At 40.9% G+C, this 23,792-nt stretch overlaps 1 protein-coding gene across 2 annotated transcripts; it reads left to right on the top strand.

Annotated features, from left to right (window-relative positions):
* The first annotated feature begins 10,218 nt into the window (after positions 1-10,218).
* Positions 10,219-23,792, top strand: gpn2 (GPN-loop GTPase 2). Of its 2 annotated transcripts, none has more exons than XM_014169866.2 (6): positions 10,219-10,318; positions 11,950-12,407; positions 12,714-12,870; positions 13,014-13,174; positions 13,469-13,599; positions 23,088-23,792. In XM_014169866.2, exons 2-6 carry the CDS (start codon positions 11,988-11,990, stop codon positions 23,158-23,160), a joined length of 942 nt encoding a protein of 313 aa, XP_014025341.1. In that variant the 5' UTR covers positions 10,219-10,318; positions 11,950-11,987; the 3' UTR covers positions 23,161-23,792. The 2 variants fall into 2 exon arrangements, with proteins under 2 accessions (XP_014025341.1, XP_014025349.1); XM_014169874.2 differs by lacking the exon at positions 10,219-10,318 and adding an exon at positions 11,333-11,672.

Here is a 23,792-nt window from a genome sequence, read left to right as displayed (position 1 = left end):
TAATTTAGAATTCAAGGCACTCTGCAGCAACACACCATCCCATCTGGTTTGCGCTTAGTGGGACTATCATTTGTTTTTCAACAGGGCAATGACCCAAAACACACCTTCAGGTTGTGTAAGGACTATTTGACCAAGGAGAGTGAAGGAGTGCTGCATCAGATGACCTGGCCTCCACCATCCCCCGACCTCAACCAAATTGAGATGGTTTGGGATGAGTTGGACTGCAGAGTGAAGGAAAAGCAGCCAACAAGCGCTCAGCATATGTGGTAACTCCTTTAAGACTGTTGGAAAAGCATTCATCATGAAGCTGGTTGAGAGAATGCCAAGAGTGTGCAAACCTGTCATCAAGGCAAAAGATGGCTACTTTGAAGCATCTCAAATATAAAATATATTTTGATTTGTTGAAAACTTTTTGGGTTACTGTATGATTCCATGTGTTATTTAATAGTTTGTCTTCACCATTGTTCTACAATGTAGAAAATAGTACAAATAAAGAAAAACCCTTGAAAGAGTAGGTGTGTCCAAACTATTGACTTGTACTGTGTGTGTGTGTCTATCCATCTATCTATGGTCCCAGTGTTGCTCAGTTGGTAGAGCATGGTGTTTGCAACGCCAGGGTTGTGGGTTCGATTCCCACGGGGGACCAGTACGGGGGGGAAAAAAATGTATGAATTCACTACTGTAAGTCGCTTTGGATAAGAGCGTCTGCTAAATGACTAAAATATATATATACACACACACACACACACACACATACGTTTTTCTCACAAAGGTAGCACACTGGGCCTTTGCCTGTCCTGTATTAGTGGACAGATATAGCATGGGCCAAAAACTGTGCAGCACCCCCACCCACAAACATCTTCCCGTGGCTATGGATGCACTTGATATTGTGTGCCCAGCAGAGAATCAGAGATGAAGGGCGGCATCAGGCACACATCGATATATAGCCTAATAAGCAACTAATTCTAAAACACTGAAGTATAGAAATTTCATCAATTCCAAATGACTGTGCATTTGGAAAGTATTCAGACCCCTTGACTTTTTCCACTTTGATACTTTCAGGCTTATTTTAAAATGGATTAAATGTATTTTCTTCCTCAATCTAAACAATACCCAATAATGACAAAGTTTTTTTGAATGTTTAGCTAATTTATTAAAAATATTTTTGCTTTTACCTAAGTATTCTGACCCTTTGCTAAGAGACTCGAATTTGAGCTCAGGTGCATCCTGTTTCCAATGATCATCCTTGATGTTTCTACAACTTCATTGGAGTCCACCTGTGGTAAAATTACATTGATTTGATATGATTTGAAAAGGCGCATCCTGTCAATATAAGGTCCCACAGTTGACAGTGCATGTCAGAGCAAAACAAAGCCATGAGGTCGAAGGAATTGTCCGTAGAGCTCCCGAGATAGGATTGTGTCGAGGCACAGATCTGGGGAAGGGTACCAAAATATTTTTGCAGCATTGAAGGTCCCCAAGAACACAGTGGCCTTCATAATTCTTAAATGGAAGAAGTTTGGAACCACCAAGACACTTCCTAGAGATCAATCGGGGGAGAAGGGCCTTAGTCAGGGAGATGACCAAGAACCCGATGGTCACTCTGACAGAGCTCCTCTGTGGAGATGGGAGAACCTTCCAGAAGGACAACCATCTCTGCAGCACTCCACCAATCAGGCCTTTATGGTAGAGTGGCCAGACGGAAGCCACTCCTCAGTAAACGGCACTACGGCCCTCTAGGAGTTTGCCAAAAGGCACCTAAAGACTCAGACCATGAGAAACAAGATTCTCTGGTCTGATGAAACCAAGATTTAACTTTTTGGCCTGAATGCCGGGACAAGTCTCTGAATGTCCTTGAATCGCCCAGCCAGAGCCCGGACTTGAAACCGATCGAACATCTCTGGAGAGAACTGAAAATAGCTGTGGGCAAACGTACAAAATCAGCAGGGGATCAAATATTTTTTTCCCCTCACTTTATATACTGTATTCTTTACCATCTACTGCATCTTTATTTCATTATTTATTGAATATTCGAAACATACAATATACTTGCAGTGAAGCCGCTCAATAACTACATCATACCAGTCATCCAACAGATTCCCATTCAGAGCGACACACTGCTCAAGGGCATGTTGACCGATCTACCACCAGGCCAAAAAAGATGAACCCGAACCCTCCAAGATCCCCCCCACCGTTTCCCAATAGCTGTCACTCAACCATTCGAGACCCCTCCCACAGACCCCCCCAGGGAGAAAAAAATTCAAATACAATTCATTCCATTCCCCACCCCCAAGAACCCCCCAATGCACTAACAGCCAAGAGAATGAATTAAAGAGAAAAAAGGAAAAGACAAAAGAAACCAGCAAACAACAATGCAAAAAATTGTTAAAAATTAAAATAAATGTAAAACAAAGGATAACTAAATCAAGGACAACTAAAATCATAACAGCAATGCCAACTGTATATGTTTGTGTGCATGTCTGGCACTATTACATGTATGTTGTTGTATGTGTTCATTTGAATGAGTGAGTGCATATGCATGTGTACATACACCTGCACGACATCAGCCTCAGGCAACCGGCATTAGTTGTAAAAACACTGCCACTTAGTGTCATTCAAATGTACTTTTTATTATGATTTATTTTGACTTTTATCTTTGACCATCATTCTCTCTCACACACAGCAACTCCACTCCCACTTGTCTCCAATTCCACATACCAACCCTCAGCCCATCCCATCCATCTCTGCTGACCACCCACTTCGGGTTTCTACACAACACATATCTTTCAACTATACTGTGATATTTAATGTACAATTTCAATCTATCTAATCGAATAGAATCCACAGATTGCGAGTTGAAGATAAATACTTTTACTAAGAGTATTAGTAATTGACTGACCCGGTCTCTCCAGATCCCCTAACAGTACTATTTCTAGGGTCAATTTTAGATCAATGCTATGCATTTTCAGCCATTCCTGAACCTGAAACCAGAAACAGGCAGACGGAAGGGACGTAGCCAGCGGTCAAGGATGAGTTGATGTGCGAGGTGAGGTAGGGGAGAAGGTCTCCGGACTCCGGATTTCACAGAAGTGTGATTGACTTGGAGTTACATTGTGTTGTTTAAGTGTTCCCTTTATTTTTTTGAGCAGTGTAGATAGGCACGTTTTATTTTGTCTGGTTTAGCGTCCCAGATAAAGCGAAATATTTTTTGCTCATATAATTTGAAAAATGAATCATCAGGAGTAGGCAACGCAATAAGTAAGTGCGTAAACTGAGATATGACTAAGGAGTTAAATCAGGGAAATTTTTCCATAAATAGACAGGTATTTATCTCTCCATGGTTGCAGGATCTTGTCTATTTTTACAAGTTTTCTATTGAAATTCATTGTGGAGAGCTTATTTATATATTTTGTGATATGAATACAGAGTATGTCTACTTCACCATCAGCCCATTTTATAGGTAAACTGCAGGGTAATGTAAAAGTTGTATTTTTTAAGGATCCAATACGTAATATTGTACACTTATCATAATTAGGTTTTAGTCCAGAGAGTACAGAAAAGTTATCTTGATCTTTAATGAGACATTGCAAGGATCTAGCTTGCGGACTTAATATAAAACTTGAGTTATCGGCATACATGGACACCTTTTAAGCCTTGGATTTCTAATCCTCTAATGTTGTTATTGGATCTGATTTTAATAGCTAGCATTTCGATGGCCATAACGAATAGATATGGTGACAGCGGACACCCTTGTTTAACTCCTTTTGACAATTCAAAACTTTCTGAGAAGTAGCCATTATTTACTATTTTACACCTGGGGTTGCTATAAAAATCCAGGCATTTATAAATAAAATCCAGTCTTACTTTATCAAATGCCTTTTCAAAATCTGCTATAAATACCATCCTGGCTTCTTATATGTTTCATGATGTTCTATCATTTCTAGTAGTTGTCGTATATTATCTCCAATGTATCATCCATGTAAAAACCCTGTCTGATCAGGATGAACAATACCTGGTAAAACCCTTTTAATTCTGAGTGCTATGCATTTTGCTAGTATTTTTGCATCACAACATTGAAGTGTAAGGGGCCTCTAGTTTTCTTAGATAGGGTCTTTATATTTGCCATCTGGGTCTTGTTTTAATAATAGAGAAATCAGACCTTCCTGCTGAGTACCTGACAGATTACCATTTATATAGGAGTAGTTAAAACTATCAAAAAAATACTTGATATACCTCTACCGGTATGCCATCAAGCCCTGGGGTTTTTCCAGACTGAAAGGATTTAATAGCCTCAAAAAGTTCTTCCTCTGTAATTTCGCCTTCGCACTGGTCTTTCTGTACATTTAATTTTCCATTTTTTATATTATTTGGAAAGAATTCCTTACCATAATCTTCATTCAGTGGGAAAGGATGAGACGAAAAAGAGAACATCTGCCTAAAATAATTAGCTTCCTCTTTTAAAATATAATTCGGAGAATCATAGATGACTCCATCTTCAGTAACGAGATTCTGCAAATGATTTTTGTTAGCATTCCTGTATTAGAGATTCAGGAAGAATTTGGTGCATTTTTCTCCATATTCCATCCAGGTTGCTTTATTTTTGCAATGGATTACATAGTTCTTGAATAAGTTCCTCAAGTTCTTTTTGTTTTTACTCTAACTTATTTTGTATCTCTGTAGTATCATTTTTATTGCCATCTACCTGTACTATTAGTTCATGGATTTCCCTTGTTAGTCTTGTCTCTTTAGCCAGAAACTGCTTTTTTATTATTGATGAATATTGAATTGAATGACCCCTGAAGGTACATTTGAAGTTATCCCAAACAATAAGGGGATTCGCTGAACCTATATTATACTGGAAAAATTCAGTTATAAATTATTTTGTCTTAGTTAAAAATAAGCTGTCCTCCAATAAACTTTGGTCTAAGTCCACGTGGGAAATCTAAAATCTATAAGAGTTATGGGAATGCCAATTAGATGATGATTCGATCGCATTCTGTCTCCTATTAAAACTTTTTAAACCTTTGATGCAAGAGAGAAAGAGACAAGAAAGTAGTCAAGACGACTAGCTTGATTAAGTCTCCTCCATGTATATCTCACTAGGTCGGGGTTTTTTAGTCTCCAAATATCCACTATTTCTAATGTGTCCATAATATTTGTGATTTCCTTAAGGGCACGGTGATGATAGTTAGTAGAGTGATTACCTTTACGGTCCATTGAGGTACTTAACACTGTGTTATAGTCTCCTACCATAATGATTAGATCATTTGTTGCCTGTAGGTTCAATAAATTGGTATAAATGTTTTCGAAGAAGTGCGGATCGTCCTGATTTGGACAATATAAATTAATGAGCCAAATCACTTTTCGTACACTTTCATATTCAAAAGGATCCACCTTCCTTGCGAATCATTCCTGACTCTTTGTACATTCAGATCGAAATGTTTGAGTTCCTTTATCCATGACAGGAAATGATTTCACCACCCCATTCCTTTTCCCACGCAAATTCATCTAAGGATGTAGAGTGAGTTTCCTTTAAACAGTATATGTTATATTCATTTTCTTTTAGCCATGTAAAGACTGATCTTTTTTTATAAATCTGCTAAACCACTACAATTATAACTGGCTATACTTATTTCATCCCTTACCATAACTAGATACTATTCTCAGTCTAAATTGACCATAATTAGTGCTTGTAAAGTTACTGCCATCAGAGGTATTATGAAGGCCAAAACTAGAGCTTTCAAATGTCTGATATTTAGAATTCAAGAAATAGGTTCTAGCAATATTTGTTTTATTCCCTTGCCTGTTTGCCTGGGAGCCAATGCCACAGATGTTAGAAAATTGAGACAAGATATGTGTGTAGCAAATCTGAGCAGGTTGATGTGTATGCTATTGGATGTGATATAGTGAGAGTGGGTACAATGTCTGTATAAGAGTAAGACTATAATCTGTGATGTCCAAATAAATAATAATTCTGCCAATTTGCATGGTTGAGTGTCTATGTGTGTAACATGTAGTGCGTATATCCTTGATATTCATGATGATAATTGTAATCCATATCGTATCACCATCATAGTTGCATCATAATTATCTTTTACATAATTGAAAAACACATCCCAGCATTTCCATAGCAATTGACGTTTCACATGATCATGAAAGAGACCTTGCATTACTCTAGAGACGGCTTCACTACAGTACAAATGTATTCCATACAATATGTTATTATTCCCCAATGCCCCTATTCTGATATCTTCCCCTTGCTTGTTGTAAACATATATAAACTTGTAGACAAATACATAAAAAAAGATAGACAAACAATAAACACATTAAATGATAAAACAGTTCGACAATAGAGAGAGAGGGAGAGAAGAGAAAAGAGAGAAAGAAAGAGTGAGAGAGGAGAGTGAGATCAGGTGTGTGTGTGTGTATGTATAAGTCCGTATGTGTAAGCAAGCATGTAATTGAGTTCATGTGTTCATATCCACTTCATAATGCCCAGATCATTTTCCAGTTCCCATAACTTCTTTTTTTCCCCCCATAACCTGAAGTCCCTGTAGAATTTAGTACAGTCACGGTGTTATGGAGCGGTCTCAGAATAGCTGTCCACCTATAAAGAGTTTGTCCACAATGATGAAGGCATGCCTACCATCCTTCGTTGTCTTTGTACCGGATACAGTCTCTTACGACGTTCGTTTATCTCCCTTGGAAATTGGTCATTGAGACCAAATGTGGTCCCTTTAAGCTCCCTTTCTCTGCTTTTGATCAGCTCCTTTTGTTGGTAGTGTTGGGTTTGACATTTTGAACATTGAGATATTAAATAAATGATAGAGAAGAAGCATAGAATCAAAGGAGAAAGTTAAGGGTTCTCTGTAGAAATCCAGAAGGCTTTGGAATGTGTTTGATGGAGGAGAGGAGAGCGACGTGTTGATATAAGGAAGACAGATGGATATCTGTGGATTAGGTGAAGGAGGGGTTGAGGTCAGAAAATGAGGGGTGAGGTCAGTTCCCCTTAAAGGAGTAATCAGGGTAGTATCTGGTTACCTTCTTCCTGTTGGGGCATAAACTGTATGGATTGGAGAGAGGGAGTGTCTTAAGTGGGATATAAATATCTGGATGGGACAAATGTTGGGTTGTCTGATTACAGCTGTACAGAACCTTTGGGCAGAATTAAACTTGGTTAAAGCTTCTCTAGTGTCCGTGGGTTATTTACTCTGAAAAATAAGAACCTAACAGTAGTGTTCAAATTTTGCGATGATCGGTCGGGGACCCTTGGTCTTGTCGCTCCAAGTCTGTGTACTCGGTGGAAAGCCACCTTGTTTACAGTCTCTATAGGAAGTTTCAAGGCGGATTGCATGAATTCTCTGATCGCGCCCTCTGGATTATTGGATGCATCCTCAGGAATCCCATAAAAAAAAAATGTTTTAAAAAAAATCACGCATACTACGACTTTGTATGTCTAGTAGCGACTCCATCACCCTGTTTTCCCTGAGTAGACAATCCATGTTGGAATCGTGGATTTTTACTTTGGTTGTGAGTGTCTTGTTTTGTTTTCTCTTAGGAGCGTGAGAATTTCACTCTGGCTGAACTCCAAACTCCCCCTCAGCCATGCTACCTCCTCACACAACTTTTCCAGTGTTGCATGGATTCCAGCCAGAGCACTAGCCTCTACCTCAATGGTAAGTAAATCACCTGTGTCTGTAGATTAATCTGTTTTTTTCTTTTTTTTGTCAGGTTAAAGTTATTTTGTGAGGTGGTCGGATCTTTCCATGAAGGAGTATGTTGTTCCTCCATAGCGTAAAGCTGTTGGTTCTCGTCGATTTCCCTCAGGATCTCCTTAGTATCCAGATTGGCTCTTTACTGCAACCAGTTGTTTTACAAAAAGATAACAATGAGTCTTTCCTACGACGACGACAGGTGTCTGTAGTACAGCCAGCTAGCACTCGTGGGATCACGCAAAAAAAGGTCCATCTACTGCATCTTGCCTATGCCGCACGCCATCGCTCATCCATATATTTATATGTACATATTCTATTCTTCCCTTTACATTTGTGTGTATAAGGTAGTTGTGAATTTGTTATCGGCAGGTAAGGGTGCTCGAGCGGCTAGATGCTCTTTACCATTCGGCCATCAGATTTGCCACCAATGCTCCTTATCAAATCAAATATTATTGGTCACATACACATGGTTAGCAGATGTTAATGCAAGTGTAGCGAAATGCTTGTGCTTCTAGTTCCGACTATGCAGTAACATCTAACATCTGACCCAGATGTTTTTTGGGGGTCAAGTTTAAGGAGCTCCTTTAGCATATCGGACTCAGTGAACGCCTGCAGGGAGAACCTTTGTAGTGGGGCAGGGGAAAAAAAGAGGGAGGAGCATCGGGGCTAGTCACATGAGAAGGGGTAGGAGATGAGGAAATGTTGGACGGGCAAGGAGGCATGGCTGTGTGAAATAGGAATCCTGACTTAATGAAGTGGTGTTTAAAGAGCTCAGCCATGTGGTCCTTGTCAGTAACAACCATGGGCAGCTGTGAGGAGGAGGGTTTATTCTCCAGGTCTTTAACCGTTTTCCAGAACTTCTTAGGGTTAGACCCACAAAGAGAAAACTGCTTCTTAAAGTAACTAACTTTAGCCTTCCGGATAGCTTGAGTGCACTTATTTTGAATTTGCCTGAACGAAAGCCAGTCAGCTTAAGAATGCGTGTGCCGAGCATTTCGCCAAATGGAATTGTTGAGGTGGCGTAACTTTGCAAGATCACGGTCAAACCAGGGGCTGAACCTGTTTTTAATTCTCATTGTCTTTATGGGGCATGTTTGTTAACAATACCACTGAAAATATAAAAAAGAAGGTCCAAGTGTCTTCGACAGAAGGGATCAAGCTGATTCTATACCATTTTACAGAGGCCAGGTCACAAAGGAAGGCTTGCTCATTCAAGATTTTTAGCAAAAGTCTATGACAAATCAGGACAGGTCGTTTCACTGAGCAGCCATTACGAACACAGGCTGTAAAATAGTGATCACTAAGGTCATTACAGAAAACACCAGACTGATACCCATAAGGATTATTTGTGAGGATAACATCAAGGAGAGTAGCCTTTTCTGGGTGTTTGGAGTCATACCTTGTGGGATTGGTGATAATCTGAGAAAGATTTAGGGAGTCCCATTGCTTTAGGACTTGGTCAGGTGGTTAAAGCATGTCTCAGTTTAGGTCACCTAACAGGACAAATTCAGACTTAGTGTAAGAGGCCAGGAGAGGGCTTAGGGAATTTAGGGTACAGGCCGGTGCTGTTAGTGGACGATAACACCCAGCAACAGTCAACAAAGAGCTATTTGAAAGTTTAATGCTTAAAACCAGCAAATCAAACTGTTTGGGGACAGACTTGGTCGAGACAACCAAGCACTGAAGGTGTTCCTTGGTAAAGATTGCCACTCCACCAGCTTTGGGAGATCTGTCTTACTGAAAAAGGTTATAACCAGAAAGGTTCAAAAAACTATTTCTTAACCACGTCTCAGTAATGACCAACACATCTGGATTGGAGCTGTGAACCCACACTTTCAATTGATCCATTTTAAGCTTCTAGTGTTAATGTGCAGAAAACCCAGGCTTTTACGAGAGCAGAAATCAGTGAAGCAGATATCAGAGCACAAGTTATAATTGGGGCTAGCAACAGTAGATGGGCCAGGGTGTACATGCACATTTCCAGATATCATCAGCAGTAATACAATCAGGGCACTGCAGAGGACAGGGAGAGATTTATGACATTTGAATGTGCATTAGATGGCAACAAGATCATATTGTACAGCAACATTTTATCAGGTAATATGAATAAAAAGCCGGCAAGAGGTGGTTAGAATAGAGAGTCAGAGTCTCGAGTGTGGGAACAAACAGTCTGTCCCACAGTTGGGTAAACAAGCAAGTTAACAAAGCACGCAGGAGTCATGAGGCAAAAAGCATAGAGCACAAGAAAAAAATATAGTGACTTGGTACTAGCCATTGTAAGTTCAGAGTTACTTAAGTTAAGCTACTTTTTAAAGTTGAAATTAATGTGTACACACACGAAAAACATTGTTGACCATTTAGGCTTTAACATTTTATGACATAATATACGTAGTTCTTTGTAGGATAAGAAGTGAAAGATATCAATAATTGTGCTCATTTTGGACCTAATTATTCCTTTACTAAGTATACAGGACAGAACTTTTATTCTGAAGGATTCCAAAAACCGTGACCCGGAAGTAGTAAGTTATTCTTACCTGTTTCACAGCAGTGTTGTTTTGGGAAGCTTCTCCAATAACCAAATTTAACGGCGGCAACTGGCGCTGGTTAGTACATTTCACTCGTATCGTAATGTAATATTAACAACACTTATTTGTTCTTATAACATGTATTTTGGGGAGCATTTTGCTAGCTACTTGTGATACATTTGCTACGCTGCTAATTAGCAAGCTTGCTGCAATATGACAAACTAGCGCATCATCACTTCGCATGACATTGTGCATCGAATGCTCTTCTAACCAGTGGCGTAAAGTACTTAAGTTAAATTACTTTAAAGTACTACTTAAATCGTTTTGGCTGGTATCTGTACTTTTTAGATTTGACACATTTTACGTCCTTACATTACAAAAAAAAAAAAACTTTTTTACTCGATACATTTTCCCTGACACCCATTCCTTACATTTTGAATGCTTAGTAGGACAGAGAAATTGTCAAATTCAAGAGCGCATACCTGGTTATCTCTACTGCCTCTGATCTTGCGGACTCACTAAATACATGCTTCGTTTGGAAATGACGTCGGAGTGTGTCCCTGGCTATCCGTAAATTAAAACAATGTGCTATCTGATTGGTTTATTAAAGGGAACTTGAAATTATTACTTTTGATACTTAAGTATATTTTAGCAATTACATTTACTTTTGATAAGTATATTTAACCAAATACTTCGTTTTTTACTCAGGTAGTATGTTCCTTTAGTCATTTTCTATTAAAGTATCTTTTATTAAAGTATGACAATTGTGTTCCTTTTCCACAACTGGTACTAACTAGCAAACTATAAAATGTGCATGTTAATTGAAAGATGTTAGTCAGTAAACCATGTTTTACACGTTTCTGCGCTAACCTGGCTAGTTTCCTAAATTCAGGCCACCTTGGGATTGCAGGTTTTGTTTTTTGCCTTAACACTACACAGCTGATACAACGCCTGATGATTAGTTTATTATTTGAATCAGTTGTGTTGTGGTACTCCTTGGGGTCCCGAGGACCGAGTTTGGGAAACCCTGCGCTAGACCCATAATAGCTGATGAACGCTCAACTCCGTTCTCTTAAGTCGAGGTGAATGTTTGCTAGTAATATTTATCAAAACTCAACTCCGCCTCGATAAGAGAACGGAGTTGAGCGTTCCTCAGCTAGCCCAATAGTATACTATTTAACACACCGACAGCGTCATTGCGCAAAATAGTATGCTGCATCATCTGCATATGTATGTAACAAAAGTTCAACATTCACCTTCTACCATTTCTGTCAAGCCGTCCACGCATACGTTCGATAAATCCAACGTATGCACCACACCGAACGCACTGCCTCTGCAACGCAAACGCAGTGTTTCATTGGAAATGAGTGTAATTCTGGTGTACCAAAATGCAATAATGCTGTCAGTGTGTTCGAAGCGTAACCCTATAAAGGTGCGTACAAATTTAACCTTTCATTTTTTTATTATTATTTATTGCTGATATATAACGTACGTACCTTACGTTTCCAAAACCGTACCGTAAATGATGCATGTTAACGTTCAGAACGAGCGTCAGGGCACCTAACGAAACTCCCCTGGCCAGAAGTTAATAGGCGCTAAATATAGTTAGCTTCTATGAATGGGCTAACCTGAGGCAAGGACCATATGTGGTGGTTAGTGGCTCAGGACAGGGGTCAGTGATGGGTATGTACCATTTGTTTTCTCCTCAGATGGGAATCTAACAAGTCAGAGCTTTGGAGAAGTAATCATGGCCACCCAGCCCTCGCAGCCTCCATCCTTACGCTTTGGCCAGGTGGTCATAGGACCTCCTGGCTCAGGTAAAACCACATACTGCCGGGGGATGCAGGAGTTCTTGAGTCACTTGGGACGGAAGGTAGTTGTGGTGAACATGGACCCTGCAAATGAAGGGCTCCCATACCCCTGTGCCGTGGATATTTCAGAGCTGGTCACCCTAGATGATGTGATGGAGGGTTTGAAGCTGGGGCCCAATGGTGGACTCCTGTACTGCATGGAGTACCTGGAGGCCAATCTGGATTGGCTGGAAACCAAGTTAGAGGAACATAGCGACTGTTACTTCCTGTTTGACTGTCCTGGTCAGGTGGAGCTGTACACCCACCAGAACTCAGTGAAAAACATCTTTGCTCAGCTGGCCAAGTGGAACTTCAGGGTGAGATGCTTCAGGATTCTAAGATGTTTGTGCCCATTGGTGCTGGAATGTTGTGATTCCTAGTATGAACGATTCCCCAAAATAAACACTCAGTGTGGTATGTCAATCCATGCATGACACATTCAGTATCATTTAGGCTAACTTAAGAAATGTATTGTTCGCCACATTGATGGAGAATTTGGGGCTTTGACAAAACAAATGCAATCACCTTTCACCCTGTGCAAACTCGCCCCACCGGGATAACCTGGGCCAGTTAGTTGAATCCCTGCACTGTCTCACTAACACTCCCTCTTTAAACACTCTCAGCTGACTGCAGTGCACCTTGTGGACTCTCATTACTGCGCTGACCCAGCTAAGTTCATCTCAGTGCTGTGCACCTCCCTGTCCACCATGCTGCATGTGGAGCTACCCCACGTCAACGTCCTCTCCAAGATGGACCTCATCGAGCAGTACGGCAAACTGGGTGAGATTAAACATCCTGGGTGACGATGAATATGGGCTTTGTATGGCTATATTCCCTCAGTTTCCCTCAAGTGTTTGATTTGACAGTTTGTCTTTAGCTGCGGGACTTGTTTCATTTTTTCACTTTCTCTGTCTCTGGGATAGCCTTCAACCTAGACTTCTACACAGATGTTATGGACTTGACATATCTGCTGGATCACTTGGCTGCTGACCCTTTCTTTAGGAAGTTCCTCAAACTAAATGAGAAACTTGCAGGGGTCATACAAGACTATGGCCTTGTCTCTTTTGTGCCTCTCAATGTGCAGGTGAGACTTTGCTGCTACTTTTAGAAGTTCACTGGTTCTTGGGCATCTGCTGTTTCTGGGTCATATTTATTATAAGACATGAAGTTCAGTACCTCCCTGTTTCAGATATTTTTCTTCTGCTTCGTGCATACCAGTGAACACAACCACAATACTTTGTCTAAACTCATAATAAATACTGGTCCATTTTAGGTGGGTTAAGGTTAAAACACTGTAGTCTCAACCTAAAGGATGAAGCTTGCCGTTAAAATGTTTGCCACTTAACCACTGACATCCTGCACTCTGCTCTATCTCCAGGACAGGGAGAGCATGACGCAGGTCCTGCGGACTGTGGACAAGGCCAACGGCTACTGCTTCGGCAACCTGGAGGAGAGGAACCTGCAAGCAATGATGTCAGCCGCTGTGGGAGCAGACTTCCAGTTCACCTCGTATCCTTTACTCACAGCTGCTATATTGATTTATGTGTTTGTTATTAAACCAGTCTATTCCACATGCTCAACCTATGAAACAAAGCAATTTTAAATGTAAAAAGTGTTAAAGGCCAGGCTCAGTCCAAAACTAGATTTTCCTGTGTATTATTTATAAATATATATACAGTACCAGTCAAAAGTTTGGACACCTACTCATTCAAGGGTTTTTCTTAATTTTTTACTATTTTCTGCATTGTAGAATAATAGTGACGACATCAAAACTATGAAATAACACCATATGGAATCATGTAGTAACCAAAAAAGTGTTAAACAAATCAATATGTTTTATATTTGAGATTCTTCAAAGTAGCCACCATTTGCCTTGATGACAGCTTTGCACACTCTTGGCATGCTCTCAACTAGCTTCACCTGGAATACTTTCCCAACAGTCTTGATGGAGTTCCCACATATGCTGAGCACTTTTTGGCTGATTTTCCTTCACTCTGCGGTCCAACCAGCTTCATGAGGTAGTCCCCTGTAATGCATTTCAATTAACAGGTGTGCCTTGTTAAAAGTACATTTTTGGAATGTCTTTCCTCAATGTGTCTGAGCCAATCAGTTGTGTTGTGACAAGGTAGGGGTGGTATACAGAAGATAGCCCTATTTGGTAAAAGACCAAGTCCATATTATGGTAAGAACTGCTCAAGTAAGCAAAGAGAAACGACAGTCTACCATTACTTTAACACATGAAGGTCAGTCAATCCGGAAAATTCATGAACTTCGAAAGTTTCTTCAAGTGCAGTATTAAAAACCATCAAGCGCTATGATGAAACAGGCACTCATGAGGACTGCCACAGGAAAGGATGACCCAGAGTTACCTCTGCTACAGATGATACGTTCATTAGAGTTAACTGCACCTCAGACTGCAGCCCAAATAAATGCTTCCGAGTTCAAGTAACCGACACATCTCAAAATCAACAGTTCAGAGGAGACTGCGTAAATCAGGCCTTCATGGTCGAATTGCTGCAAAGACACCAATAAGAAGAAACTTGTTTGGGCCAAGAAACACAAGCAATGGACATTGGACCGGTGGAAATCTGTCCTTTGGTCTGATGAGTCCAAATTTGAGATTTTGGTTCCAACTGCCGTGTCTTTGTGAGACGCAGAGTAGGTGAACAGATGGTTCCCACGTGAAGCATGGAAGAGGAGGTGTGGGGGTGCTTTGCTGGTGACACTGTCAGTGATTTATTTACAATTCAAGGCGCACTTAACCAGCATGGCTAGCATAGCATTCTGCAGCGATATGCCATCCCATCTGGTTTGCGCTTAGTGGGACTATCATATGTTTTTCAACAGGACAATGACCCAAAACACACCTCCAGGCTGTGTAAGGACTATTTGATCAAGAAGGAGAGTGATGGAGTGTTACACCAGATGACCTGGCCTCCACAATCACCTGACCTCAACCCAATTGAGATGGTTTGGGATGAGTTGGACCGCAGAGTGAAGGAAAAGCAGCCAACAAGTGCTCCTTATATGTGGGAACTCCTTCAACACTGTTGGAAAAGCATTTCCCGAGAAGCTGGTTGAGAGAATGCTAAGACTGTGCAAAGGGTGGCTACGTTAAATATTTTGATTTAACACTTTTTTGGTTACTACATGATTCCATATGTGTTATTTCATAGTTTTGATGTCTTCACTATTATTCTACAATGTAGAAAATAGTTAAAATAAAGAAAAACCCTTGTAGGTGTGTCCAAACTTTTGACTGGTACTGTGTCGTGTCTTTGGCATCATTAAAGGTGAAGACTTATTTTATTAAATCAATTCTCAGTAATTATTATTACCTGATTAAACTAATCTTGTAAATTTTATTAACTAGGAAGTCGGTGCACCACGGAAAATCTTCAGATTACAAAGTTATAATTTTCCGACTAACTCTTCAGATATTTTAATATCTGATCAATTAGTCTTTAATTAATTATTCTTTACCTCACGTGAGTCTCATTCCAATCATCGTGAATTGTTGGTTATCTGCACGAACCCAGCCTAATCCATGAATCATCCATACACCAGTTGGCTTAATCATTTATTTATTAACTAACTAAATAATCACAGAAATGCATAAACTAACAGTAGACATTGGTTACTAACAAGGATAGGAAAGTCCCCTATTGGGCTAAGCAAAAACAGTTTGGTTATAACACGATAGATTCAGAGAAGAGAAGGGGTTTTGGGAAGGAAGGTTAAGAACATTGGTCTTTATCAGACCTGGGAAGCTATTCTCACATAAATACATATGCCACTAACGATCGCTCATTCGGAAAAGCAATGCATTGTATTTACATGAAGCTGGTTATGTGAGGCTCTGGTTTGTTCTGTCCTTTGTGGAATCTTCTGTGTCGTTGTGTGGTCTGAGAGGTTCATCTCACTCTGGAGATTCGTCCACGTCGGTCAGTGTTCTCGTACTAGATTTGCGCATTTTTTCAGCTGCAGTCTGATAGTTTAGTATGCTCTTCTTCTTTAGGTGATCAATAATTCAGAGTTCAAACCATTTCATGTGTGGGGCAAGCTCTCACGTTTCCTGGCCTGTAGGGTTGAAATTAGAATGAGCCCTTTTTAAACATGAGGACAAATCCTCCTGTTATTTGGAGCTCAGGTTACTTTGGGTAATGGGGGCTTTTATAGAAATGTAGAAAAGGGGTTGGTTCATAATTTCCACCAATGCTTATTCACTTGGGCGTGGCTCCTGACTTAGTTAACTTTAAAGGGAAGATGATTTTCTCATTTTAAAAGTTAACATCATATTACATCATTTCGCAAATAGTTTAATCTTTACTCATTCATTTTATAGAATAATTAGATGCAAACCTCAACTGAGCCACCTGTATAAACAGAGTTAAGGTAATGTGGCTATCTTGCCCTTCATGAGGTCACAAACATGAAACGGACCGGGTTGTAGCTGGCTTCACTGACCGTTTACACATTCACCAAAATATGGATATTGTTCAGTTCTCAAATTCTGTGATGTTGTAGAAGTTCCTTTGTTCTACTGTAAAACTCTCTCCATACTGCATGGCCAGGGAGAGTCTCTATACGGAATTTAATTCCGTGGGGGTTAAGTTGTAAAACTCCCCCTCCCCTCCTAACAGGAGGGGGGTTATTCACATCTCTGCTAGCCAATTCACTGAAAGGGCTAGCATCATGACAACTGTATTTCAATAAAATAGTTCTGGTCCATTTAAAGGTGCAAGATACTCCACATATTTCCACACTGAGGTTGGATGTAAGAGCTTTTTTTTGAAAAGACCAAAAGAAGACCGCTTGTTTTGATGAGTTGGAGTGTTGGCCTGCCTGGTGACATCACCAGGTGGTTAATTAGTTATTATACAACGGGTGGTTCTAATCCTGGACACTGATTGGTTAAAACTGCATTCCAGTCGGTGTCTATTCCACAAGTTACCACTGGCTAAAGCTATGCTGTTGAAATGCCTATTTACTCTGTTCCTTCTCACTGCGCAATCCAGTGTCTCATCAGCACAGCCAGACAAGTTATAAACTTGATCTCCAATGTAGAAAGCATCTAGACAATATCTCCCATTACTTTTAGACTAGCAATTGGTTTTCAATAATGGAGATTTGCTGTCTGTCTGGCATTTGCAACATTGTTTCAATATTGAAATGATCTCCAGCTGTCCTGTAGTAATGAACGTTTAGGGCTCAGGATGAGACAGGCAGGCAGCTTTTCTCATCCATCATTTATATGGACGTATTCAAAGAAATGTCAATAGAAAATAGGTGAAATGAAATGCAGCTAGTTTGCGGTCTATTCACCTTCAGTTTGAAGTGATTGTTTTTTTGTTTAACCTTTATTTAACTAGGCAAGTCAGTTAAGAACAAATTCTTATTTACAATGACGGCCTACCCCGGCCAAACCCTAACCCGGACGACGCATTAGGCTAGCTCCTCTTGAACATCAGTGTCCTGACGGGAGCAAATTTTCTATGCCAGGCGAAATCGCGCATCATTAGATCATTCTCATGAATGTATCCAAATAAATGTCACAAAACTGCTTAAGCAAATGCAGCTACATGGCTGTTATTATGGCTGCACTGTTTGACGTGACAGTTAGTTTGCTGTAGTTGGCTAACTAGCAAGGGATAAGAACATTGCTAGCCAGTATGGCATTAGAACGACTGGGTCGCGTCCATAGATACCGAACAAAGACTTAACGACTTGGGGAGCAAACCCTAGATTTGTGTTAGGACTATATCTAGTGGAAGGATGAAATGGTATGAATAAATGAATCCCCCCCCCAAAATAATGAAAATATATCAATCATTATTTGAATATGTTGGTAACCCGTTGTATAAAAGTGATAATGCCCTTGAAGGTGGTGTTTGGAGGATATATTAGCACGGTTTGCCGACTTCGTCTCGGGCCTAACAATATACTCTCCAAATTGTATTTGTCACATGCGCCGAATACAACAGGTGTAGACCTTACGGTGAAATGCTTACTTACAAGCCCTTAACCAACAATGCAGTTAAGAAAAATAAGTGATAAGTAAAAAAAATAGATAAATAAAAGTAACGAATAGAGAGCAGCAGTAAAATAACAATAGCGAGGCTATATACAGGGAGTACCGGTCCAGAGTCAATGTGCTCGGGCACCGGTTAGTTGAGTTAATATATACATGTAGGTGGAGTTATTAAAGTGACTATGCAAGGATAACAAACAGAGTAGGAACAGTGTAAAGGGGGGGGGGGCGGGGCAATGCGAATAGTCTGGGTAGGCATTTGATTAGCTGTTCAGGGATCTTATGGCTTGGGGGTAGAAGTTGTTAAGAAGTCTTTTGGGCCTAGACTTGGCGCTCCGGTACTGCTTGCCATGCGGTAGCAGAGACAAGTCTATGACTAGGGTGGCTGGAGTCTGACAATTTTTAGAACATTCCTCTGACACCGCCTGGTATTAGAGGTCCTGGATGGCAGGAAGCTTGGCCCCAGTGATGTACTGGGCCGTACGCACTACCCTCTGTAGTGCCTTGCGGTCGGAGGCCGAGCAATTATTTTTTTACCTTTATTTAACTAGGCAAGTCGGTTAAGAACAAATTCTTATTTTCAATGACGGCCTAGGAACAGTGGGTTAACTGCCTTGATCTGGGGCAGAACGACAGATTTTTACCTTTGTCGACTCTGGATTTGATCTTGCAACCTTTCGGTTACTAGTCCAATGCTCTAACCACAAGGCTCCCTGCCGCCATACCAGGCAGTGATGCAACCAGTCAGGATGCCTCTCGATGGTGCAGCTGTATAACTTGAGGATCTGAGGACCCATGCCAAATATTTTCAGTCTCCTGAGGGGGAATAGGCTTTATCGTGCCCTCTGTACGATTGTCTTGGTGTGTTTGGACCATGATAGTTTGTTGATGTGGACACCAAGGAACTTGAAGCTCTCAACCTGCTCCACTACAGCTCCTTCGATGAGAATGGGGGCATGCTCTGTCCTCCTTTTCCTGTTGTCCACAATCATCATCTTTGTCTTAATCACATTGAGGGAGAGGTTGTTATCCTGGCACCACACGGCCAGGTCTCATCCTATAGGGAGGCGGTCAGTCTCATCGTTGTCGGTGATTAGGCCTACTGTTGTGTCATCAGCAAACTTAATGATGGTGTTGGAGTCGTGCCTGGCCAAGCAGTCATGAGTGGACAGGGAGTACAGGAGGGGACTGAGCACGCACCCCTGAGGGGCCCTTGTGTTGAGGATAAGCGTGGCGGATGTGTTGTTACCTACCCTTACCACCTGGGGGCGACCTGTCAGGGATCCAGTTGCAGAGGGAGGTGTTTAGTCCCAGGGTCTTTAGCTTAGTGATGAGCTTTGGTGTTGAACGCTGAGCTGTAGTCAATGAATAGCATTCTCACATACAGTGGCAAGAAAAAGTATGTGAACCCTATGGAAATACATGGATTTCTGCATAAATTGGTCATCAAATTTGATCTGATCTTCATCTAGGTCACAACAATAGACAAACAGTCTGCTTAAACTAATAACACACAAACAATTATACGTTTTCATGTCTTTATTGAACACACCGTGTAAACATTCACAGTGCAAGGTGGATAAAGTATGTGAACACTTGGATTTAATAACTGGTTGACCCTCCTTTGGCAGCAATAACCTCAACCAAACGTCTTCTGTAGTTGCGGATCAGACCTGCACAATGGTCAGGAGGAATTTTGGACCATTCCTCTTTACAAGACTGTTTCAGTTCAGCAATATTCTTGGGATGTCTGGTGTGAACTGCTCTCTTGAGGTCATGCCAGAGCATCTCAATCGGGTTGAGGTCAGGACTCTGCCTGGGCCACTCCAGAAGTCGTATTTTCTTCTGTTGAAGCCATTTTGTTGTTGATTTACTTCTGTGTTTTGGGTTGTTGTCCTGTTGCATCACTTCTGTTGAGCGTCAATTGGCGGACAGATAGCCTAACAGTCTCCTGCAAAATGTCTTGATAAACTTGGGAATTCATTTTTCTGTCGACGATAGCAAGCTGTCCAGGCACTCAGGCAGCAAAGCAGCCCCAAACCATGATGCTCCCTCCACCATACTTTACAGTTGGGATGAGGTTTTGATGTTGGTGTGCTGTGCCTTTTTTTCTACACACATAGTGTTGTGTGTTTCTTCCAAACAACTCAACTTTAGTTTCATCTGTCCACAGAATATTGAACACCATTCTTGTTTAGCGTTTCACATATCGTAGACTCGTCAACAGAGATTTTAGCATGTTTCTGTAAGTCTTTAGCTGACACTCTAGGATTCTTCTTAACCTCATTGAGTGTTCTGCGCTGTGCTCTTGCAGTCATCTTTTCAGGGCGGCCACTCCTAGGGAGAGTAGCAACAGTGCTGAACTTTCTCAATTTATAGACAATTTGTCTTACCTTGGACTGATGAACATCAAGGCTTTTAGAGATAATTTTCTAACCCTTTCCAGGTTTATGCAAGTCAACAATTCTTAATCTTAAGTCTTCTCTTTTGTTCGAGGCATGTTTCACATCACGCAATGCTTCTTGTGAATAGCAAACTCAAATTTTGTGAGTTTTTTTTATAGGGCAGGGCAGCTCTAACCAACATCTCCAATCTCGTCTCATTGATTGGATTCCAGATTAGCTGCCTCCTGACTCCAATTAGCTTTTGGAGAATCCTTCGCCTAGGGGTTCACATACTTTTTCCAACCTACACTGTGAATGTTTAAATTATGTATTCAATATAGACAACAAAAATACAATAATTTGTGTGTTATTAGTTTAAGCACACTGAGTTTGTCTATTGATGTGACTTAGATGAAGATCAGATTAAATTTGATGACCAATTTATGTGGAAATCCAGGTAATTCCAAAGGGTTCACATACTTTTTCTTGCCACTAGGTGTTCCTTTTGTCCAGGTGGGAAAGGGCAGTGTGGAGTGCAATAGAGACTGCATCATCTGTGGATCTGTTGGGGTGGTATGCAAATTGGAGTGGGTCTAGGGTTTCTGGGATAATGGTGAGCCGTGACCAGCCTTTCAAAGCACTTCATGGCTACAGATGTGAGTGCTACGAGTCATTTAGGCAGGTTACCTTAGTGTTCTTGGGCACAGGGACTATGGTGGTCTGCTTGAAACATGTTGGTATTACAGACTCAATCAGGGACAGGTTGAAAATGTCAGTGAAGACACTTGCCAGTTGGTCAGCGCATGCTCGGAGTACACGTTCTGGTAATCTGTCTTGCCCTGAGGCCTTGTGAATGTTGAGCTGGTTAAAGGTCTTACTCACATCAGCTACGGAGAGCGTGATCACACGGTCGTCTGGAACAGCTGAATCTCTCATACATGTTTGTGTTACTTGCCTCGAAGCAAGCATAGAAGTAATTTAGCTTGTCTGGTATCGTCGTGTGACTGGGCAGCTCGCAGCTGTGCTTCCCTTTTGAAGTATGTAATAGTTTGCAAGCCCTGCCACATAAGACGAGCGTTGGAGCCGATTACGATTCAATCTTAGTCCTGTATTGATGCTTTGCCTGTTTGACCGTTTGTCGGAGGGCATAGCGGTATTTCTTATAAGCTTCCGGGTTAGACCCGCTCCTTGAAAGCGGCAGCTCTACCCTTTAGCTCATTGTGGATGTTGTCTGTAATCCATGGCTTCTGGTTGGGGTATGTACGTATAGTTACGTTGGGGATGACGTCATCGATGCACTTATTGATGAAGCCAGTGACTGATGTGGTGTACTTCTCAATGCCATCGAAACTATCCTGGAACATATTTCAGTCTGTGCTAGCAAAACAGTCCTGTAGCTTAGCATCTGCTTCATCTGACCACTTTTTTTATTGACTGCATCACTAGTGCTTTCTGCTTTAGTTTTTGCTTGTAAGCAGGAGGATAGAATTATGGTCAGATTTGCCAAATGGAGGGCGAGGGAGAGCTTTGTACGCGTCTCTCTGTGTGGAGTAAAGGTGGTCCAGAGTTATTTTCCCTCTGGTTGCACATTTAACCTGCTGATAGAAATTAGGTAAAACGGATTTAAATTTCCCTGGATTAAAGTCCCCGGCTACTAGGAGCGCCAGCTGCGCGTAAAACCCGCCAGTTGTATGTTCATGTCGTCGTTCAGCCACGACTCGGTGAAACATAAGATATTAAAGTTTTTAATGTCCCATTGGTAGGATATACGTGCTCGTAGTTTTTCTATTTTATTATCCAATGATTGTACGTTGGCTAATAGGACAGATTACCCACTCGCCGTCAGATCCTTCCAAAGCACCCAGACCTACATCCCAGATATTTCTCTCTTTCTCCTGCAAATGACAGGGATGAGGGCCTTGTCGGATGTCTGGAGTAAATCCTTCGCGTTTGACTCGTTAAAAAAAAATCTTCTAGTACGGGGTGAGTAATCGCTGTCCTGATATCTGGAAGCTCTTTTCAGTCATAAGAGACTGTGGTAGAAACATTATGTACAAAATAAGTTATAAATAACGTGAAAAAACAAAATTGGTTAGGGGACTGAGAATTGTTTAGGGGACCGAGAATTATCACTTAAATAGACCAATAAGAGTTCCAAACCCCTCTGCCAATAACAGCTAGTTTTCCGTTTTCCCCTCCCCACTCAGACCACTCCCAGACAGTCCTAGCAAAATTCTTGCTTGAGAAATTGATCTTTGCTAAGAAGCTATTTTTGTTTGTTTTTATTTCAAATGGTCAAAAAGAATCTGTAAGGTACTTAGTTGTTACCCAAAAATTATTTGATATTGAGATAAAAACTGCTGCATTTCGACCTTTTTTTTTTAAAGCAGTCTCAGCAAGTGATGACAATTATTTGAGTTTGAATAGTGTGTTCTGCAGTAAGCAGATCTGCCTGTAGAGTGCTGCTTAACATAGATGACTGGTCAACACTCCTAAGCATTTCACTGTTGGTCTACACCTGTTGTTTATGGTGCATGTGACGAGTAGCATTTTGATTAGATTTTCTTAAATTTTACCCCTAGAACTCTAGGAGTGCAAGAGAGGTATGTTGAAGATGGTGAAAAGACCGTGGAGGAGGTGGTGATGGATCTGTAAATCAACAGACACCCATCAATGGATGCTGCTGACCCCGATGTTGCTTGCACTGGACCATCAAAGGACCAACAGTACAACATTTGTCCAGTGGAATTGGAGTGTCAAACGCAGCAAATGCTATTCTTCTTTCACTCTTTGACTGAATACGTAAATAACTTTTTTTATCTTGATATGTCTGCCTTTGGTTATATAGAGGAGAGAAGGGTGGAGAAAGGGTTAGAAGCATCAGTCTGCAAATAGAATCCAAATCAACTGCTTCTTACCCCACAATCCAAGAATTGGATCAATCTGGGTTAAGAGTTTGAAAAGATAAATATCCTTGGCTTTGTGGCTGGGTTATAATGCTAGTGTTAGTACAGACTACTGTGTGTTGTTTAGTTGGATGCAAATGTTGATCTCTTATTCTGCCAGTGAAAAAGATGGACAAATCCAGGAGCTCTGGACTACAGATAATTATTTACATATTGTAATGAGAAATACCCTGGTGTGTGTGGCAATTTGGTCAGCCCTTCAGTCTATAAGGTGTGTACATTGGGTATGCATCCCTTTGCAGATCAGCAAAATCAACTGTTTAATGTGTTTTTTACATTTCATGAATAAAGTTTGTGAAGAGTTGGTCTTACATGCATGTA

The sequence above is a fragment of the Salmo salar genome, chromosome ssa02 (assembly GCF_905237065.1).
Source record: "Salmo salar chromosome ssa02, Ssal_v3.1, whole genome shotgun sequence".
Taxonomy (NCBI): Eukaryota; Metazoa; Chordata; class Actinopteri; order Salmoniformes; family Salmonidae; genus Salmo; species Salmo salar.
This window is presented reverse-complemented; position numbering and strand designations above follow the sequence as displayed.